The sequence below is a fragment of the Notothenia coriiceps genome, unplaced genomic scaffold (assembly GCF_000735185.1).
Source record: "Notothenia coriiceps isolate Sejong01 unplaced genomic scaffold, NC01 NC01_scaffold00037979, whole genome shotgun sequence".
Classification (NCBI taxonomy): domain Eukaryota; kingdom Metazoa; phylum Chordata; class Actinopteri; order Perciformes; family Nototheniidae; genus Notothenia; species Notothenia coriiceps.
The window spans coordinates 1-6,642 of NW_011370680.1; the positions used below are offsets into that span (position 1 = coordinate 1).

Genomic DNA, 6,642 nt, shown 5'->3' on the forward strand with positions numbered 1-6,642 from the left:
GTGGGGGGGGGGGAACAGCGACAGAGAGAGCTGAAGGATGAGAGACAGGAAACAGACAGAATACACAAGCAGGAGTGATCAACTGGAATTGAGAGGCAGGAAAAAGATTTTAAGATCAATAGAACAAAAAGACATGGGATGATAGAGAAAGGAGAAGCGTGTTAGTCTTCAATGAACATTTCACAGTCAAACACAAATCAGCGGGAAAAAAAGGTGTTAAAATTACGACTGGACCAGCTTTAGGCCTGAAATCTCATTTGGCTTTTTCCAGTCATTTCTAATTTTCTTTTACTCTATTGTTAATACTCTTCTTGTTCTTCTCCTTACTATCAGAATCCCTCCCGCTGTACCCCGCATGCGGCATACAGCGATCCCGACTACAAACTAAAGAGAACAAATGCCGGATCTGGGTGACTTCAAGTTGGAAATGATCTTTCGTTCCCAAAAAACTAGCTGTTGGACGTCCTCCATTACGTCTGTGTTCTGAATGGGGGAGGCTGAATTATTCATGCTATTGCTAATGGCTTGAATTGAGATGTTTGGAGTAAATTCAAGTTTGTCTTCCTGGGGAGGGCCCGGGGGAGGGCCCGAGGCATGGCAGGAAGAAAATAAAAAGGAAAGTGAACGCATTCTTTTGCAACATGGATGCAAGAAGCACAATAGCCAAATGCCTCAACTAATGTGCATTGATGTGCACCAATACACAAGAGAACTTTAATGAAATGCTACACTTTTATATATTTTACATCATGTCTGTAATGATTTCTCTCCAAATGATAAACTGGAAGCAACATACCATATTGACTAAGCACAAATCCGTTTTTAAAGAGGCCCTAATATGCTTTTTGGTGTTTTTAATTTCCCGTAGTGTGTTGGGTAGTTTTTTGTGCAGGTAAATGGTCTGCAAAGGCTAACATCCCAGCAGTTCCTCCAGAGGGAGTTTCTCTAAGGGGCGGGACATCTCTAAGCAGTTGCCCAATCACAACAGAGCCGGCGAGCTAACCAATCATGGGCTCTGGTTTCAGACAGAGGGGGAAAAGAGGTGCTGCAGCTCAGGCAGTAGGAGGACAATAAAGAGCTTTTTGAACATTAAAGCATGTCAACATTTCACAGTAGAGGAACAAAATACAATTATGAACCTGAAAATGAGCAGAATAGAACCCTCCATTTTCAGTTCTCATTTGGTCTGTGTGGTGGTGTTGATGGTTACTTACAGAGTAGGGCGAGCAGGAGTGTTGCTAGCAGCACGAGAAGGCTGGCGCGGTGGGAGTGGGCGGAGCTGCAGTGCATCTTGTTCTTCTTGCAGACGCACACTTGAACTTTGACCTCTGTGTAGTTGGACAAGGGGGGCACCCCCGAGTCAGTGATGAGCAATGGGAGCTGATAGTTGGCTTTCTTCAGACTGTGCAAGAGCACGATTTTGGAGTGTGTGGCTGTGGAGGAAACAGAGAAGAAGAGGGAGGTTAAATAAAGCGAGTGTATGATAATCCGCCATCCCGTCTATTGTCCGTCTATTCTGTATTTAAGAGCATCCTATTTTGCAAAGCAGAACTAAATATGTACAAAACTAATGCACCCCAAGTAACTGACTGCCAAGCCTCTTCTGACAACTGCAGCGACACAAATTGGCACTACTTAAGTTGCGTAAGATTGTTACATTGGGTTGCATCAGATTTTACCCTTCCTTAAGAGTCACAAAAGAAAACTCTGGAGCCTTTTTTTACTTTGAAATGTGTCACAATTTGCAAAAATGTGCATTTCACCCATCTGGCATGGCTGTTAACTCCTGGTCAGCTGACTTTTAGTCTTGTATTTAATTAGAACATTTACATTGTCAGACTGTGTGCTCGAAAGGCAGCAGTAAACATTTCACAAGTCTCTCGCTCTGCGTATTTTGATACAAAAGGACTCTCGTGTGAGATGCAGAATTTCCTGAAGTTTCTACAATCCCTGATAAGCATGTACAATCAGATCTCTTAGTACTGCTTTATTAATCCGTAGATAGTTTAATCACATCTACAGTAGTCTACTTATGTTGTGTGTTCATGGAATCGTGCTCATTTGTTTATCTCACGTGTCTGCAGCCACATGCAATATCAAATCCAAGGTGATAACAAAAACAGCAGGGTGACACATTATTGGAAGTGTCTTTGAAATTTGTTGATATACAGTATTATCTCCAGGGGAGCTCCCATGTTTTATCAAACATTAAAATATTAATGTGACATGTTGATTAGGGATCTTCAGAGAATTTGTTACCTGGTTGCTGTAAGTAACTTAATTTGTATCATACAGACAGAGAGCGGTATCAACCTTCTCATCCAACTCGAGGCAAGAAAGTAAATAGGAGCATCTCTCAAGATGTCAAACTATTCCTTCAATCATTCACCCATATGTATTTTTAAACCGTCTACATTTATAATTTCAAAGGACTGATTTGAAAAAGAATATGGACAAAGTGTTCAGGTGTTTTAGTTAAGTAAAATCAACAATACCACAGTGAATATATTCTCAAGTAAAAGTCCTGAATTCAACATTTTACTTGAGGAAAGTACAAGAGTATAAGCACCATTAAATACAAATTTGTAATAAATACCAAACATTGAGATAGTCTTTGGATATAATGGCCAATTTCAGAATATTATATATATAATCTGATTGGATTATAATTATGATGAATTGATGTTTCAATTGCTTAAATTCTGCAGCTGGTAAAGACAGAGCTTTTGTTTACTGTTGGGCATTTTTTTTATTTCACCAAGGAATGTTAGCCGATAATAATACATAATAAAGTCTTTGTTGATTATATTTTATTTGGCAAAATGTGTCTCTAAATTATGGTGGAGTAGAAGTATTTATTAGCATGCAAAGGACCTCATAATTGTACTTGTAAGGGTCCAACACTGAAGTGATTCAGTAAAAAGAGTGATTCTGAAACCAAACATTTGTAGTAAGAAGGATTAAAACTAGATGTTGCATGACAAAAAAACAAGTTAAATGTACACAGATGTATGGTGATGAGGGGTGAACCCGTACCAGCTCTCCTACCTGTGGTTCCACACACACACACACACACACACACACACACACACACACACACACACACACACACACACACACACACACACACACACACACACACACACACACACACACACACACACACACACACACATCTCTCTCAAACACAGGCACACACACAAACACACACACACACACACAAACACACACAGGAGACGAGCACAGTGCCAGTCCATTTCAGACGAGCGGGCCCTATCTGTCTCTCCAGCGGGGGTGATTGAGGAGTGTCTGTACCTCCCTCTCCTGCTGCCAGTCACAGCTAATACCTCTGGGCAGGTTTCAGCTCTGCTCTGTCACTCAAACACACACACTGCGCTGCCAGTCATGCAACCCTGAATCAATGTCTTTCTTGTTCGTCTATCCTCCTCCTCCTCATCCTTCCATCCTGTTATTATTTTTCCCTTCATCTTTGTCATGTTATCTGTTCTAGTTCAGACGGCATTAGTTGTTAAGTAAGTACACAGATGTTATACTTGAGTCAAAGTACTTACTTACTTTAGGAATAGCACAACAGTATTACAATCACACTGTGCTTAGATTATTAATGTGAAAGACCTTTTCTTTCCTGTAAAGAAGCTTTTATTATGACTTATATTATTGAAATATTATTATTGATGCTTTTCATGTAGGAGACATTTTAAAGTGACGGCTGGTAGACCTCACATTTGAACTACTTTGTATCATGTTGGATAGTTTAATCTGAAATAATTGATCGCTTTTTTTTCATAAATCTGAACTTGCTAAGTAAGTACAATACTTCCTTTGAAATGCAGTGGAGTAGAAGTGGAAAGTAGCATGACATTTAAATGTTCAAATTAAAACAATTACAAAATGGCACTGTACACAGTACTTGAGCAAATCTATTGGGCGTAACTTGTCTGTACTAAAAATCGACTTATATTATAAGTCAATATTTTATGCTGTCGAATGCTGTTGCAATTTACTTTTGTTACTCTCTTTTTCCTTATTTTTCTTTGTTTATTTTATCTTTCCATCACCTGCCTCCCCCGAGTGCTTTCTGGCAGCCCTGTGTAGAATACACTCAAAGCTCTTGAGAGGTAAAATAATGACCGTGTAATAGCAGGTAAAGAAAAAGTAACTCACAGAGCCCTGTTTGTTATTTTCAAAGAGGTGAAACTTTTCCCGTTATTTAACGCTATTATAATGTCAAAAAGTACTGAGCAAACAAAACCTCAAAATAAAGTACTCACAGTTGACCCTGGTGACCTTCCATGTTTTGTCGAGGCCCGGCTGTTTTCCCAGCTCTATCTTAAAGGGTGCGGCGTTGGGGTAAAGGTCCTTGTCCCGCCCCCCGACTATAGCCACGCTCAAGTCATCTTCACACACCCGCGCTACCGACGGGACCACATAGGGGGCGTTGTCATTATAGTCTTCCAGGTAGATGACCAAAGAGCCGGTGCCTGTGGCTGGAGGGCTGCCTGGAAACACAACATTATCACATATTAGGAGAGGGATAACCAAAGAGTTGATTGATTCACTCTCTCGCTGTAGGCCTGGATGCTGATGATTTTGTGGAGGAATGCAAACAATAACGATGTTGGCAGATGTGAAAAGAGCAATAACGCAATGTGGCTGCAATTAAACATGGTGTACTCATGATTATTTGAAAGTTAATTATCTTTTTAACCGTTTTCATTCTGCCATGTCGAAATGTTCTTCAGCTGACATCCTAAAGCAGAGCAAAGCATGATGTTTTAAAAAAAAAAAGCCAAAAACCCGAATAAGATCCATCGCTTTTTTTCTACTCCGCTGACCTAATTCAACCCAAACAAAACAAAATGATTGTTGTTTTAATGCCTGGGGAGAATGAATCACAGTGACTTGTGTTTTGGAAGAGAACATGGCTTCTGTATGAGATTACACCTCGGTGAAGGATGCTGGGTCAAAAAAGCAACTTGGCTCTTCTCTATTACTGCTCTCTGTTTCACTGCGATTAGAGGTTATTAAAAATATCCACGCTGCTTCCAAGACAGCTCCAGAGGACAGTCAGCAATTAACACCCAAAGACAAGATCTGTAATTGGAAAATGGCTGTCCTCAACCTTTTCAAGGTAAAACAATATTTTGGGCAGAGGTTGGAAAAAAACAATCAGGATATACTGTATGTGCCAAAAATGTCAAGTGAAGTCTTTCCAGTGCCGTTAGATAAAGCTGCCCACACTAAAATGCTGATTAGGTGAAAGTTAACTTCTTAGGACTATCTAAGGATTAAACTGAATACAAATTGTGCTTCATCATCTCTGAAACATCCTCGTAACCAGATAAAATGAAGCCTTCATATTCACCACTGAATAAAGGCATTGATAGCTGATTAACCACAACAAGTTATTTTGGGAAACAATGTCTCCCTGATCCCACAATAAAACAGACAACATATGCTAGGGATTCTGGCTTAAAGAGGCCCTATACTGCTATTTTTCAGGTACTGTACATATTTGTATTTTTGTCCTTTAATGTGACATGTTCTAATGCTTTAATGTTCAAAAGAGGCTTTACTTTTCTCATAATGCCTGTGCTGCAGCACCTCTCTCCACCTTCTGTCTGAAACCAGAGCCCAGTCTGCTTTGATTGGTTAGCTGGTCAACTGCTTAGAGATGTCCCTCCCCTTAGCATATCACAACAAAAATGTTGCAGCCCCAGCCAAGAAGTGTGAGTGTAACGTAGTGGTGTCATTATGTTATGAAATTAAACAAAGGAGTCCAATGGAGGCGTATCAGGCAGTGTGTCAGAGAGAAACGGATTTTACCCTTTGCCGACCATTTACATGCAGAAAAAACATTAGAACACACTACAGGAGAGGGAAAAGCCCCAAAGGCATAATGGGGCCCCTTTAAATAACAACAGTTTCAGAGGCTATATCTAATTAACTAACCAATGTAGCTGAAGGTAACTTATTGGCATTGGTTTGAGAAGCCAGCCTGATGATTTATTCATGTTCCAGCTGACCTTTTTAAAGTGAGAACCTTGTAAAACATGTCTCAAAGAAAGAATGAAAGCTGATGTATGACATTTAGAAACTGACACTATCAAGCCAACTTCAAACAGAACCACTTTTGACAGACTCAAGCACTGTTGTAAGGTTATTTGTATGTATTTAATTTAGATGCCATAAATACAAAGTATGGGTGTAAAACATTCACTGCACTTATGCCACATAATGCAAGTCTTCTCTCCGTGTTTGTGCGTGGACTGCTTACCTTGTGAAATACCCATGGCTTTATAAAATAAATGTCAAACACACCTTGAAATAATTCACATGGAAAATGTCTCGTCTGCATGCAGAGGCTTTTTATTCCCAGAGAACCTCTTAAACATAAGCAACATGAAGTGTTGCCCAAGCTGCTATATCCTTCTAAAGGGAGGAAAGTATCCATAAGTGCTAAATATGTACTATGTGTGTGAAGGTACTGAATGTAATGTACTGTATGTCAAGTGAAGTGGAGAACATAAAGGCACGAGAAGGTGCTGATACTCGAGGATAATGGCAGCAATCCAACTCACACACCCACACACACACACACACACACACACACACACACAC

General features: G+C 40.0%; 1 protein-coding gene across 1 annotated transcript; it reads right to left on the reverse strand.

Annotated features, from left to right (window-relative positions):
* Positions 1–1,206: 1,206 nt before the first annotated feature.
* On the reverse strand, positions 1,207–6,314 carry LOC104967933 (cadherin-13-like). Its single transcript, XM_010797474.1, has 3 exons — positions 6,299–6,314; positions 4,293–4,520; positions 1,207–1,433 (listed from the first exon to the last, which is right to left on the reverse strand). Exons 1-3 carry the CDS (start codon positions 6,312–6,314, stop codon positions 1,207–1,209), a joined length of 471 nt encoding a protein of 156 aa, XP_010795776.1.
* Positions 6,315–6,642: the final 328 nt, after the last annotated feature.

What these genes read in the sequence shown, in the direction of transcription:
- LOC104967933 (XM_010797474.1), bottom strand. An exon ending in GAAGGTCACCAGGGTCAACT is followed by an intron (nt 1,434 to 4,292) that starts GTGAGTACTTTA and finishes TTTCCTCCACAG; the next exon opens with CCACACACTCCAAAATCGTG.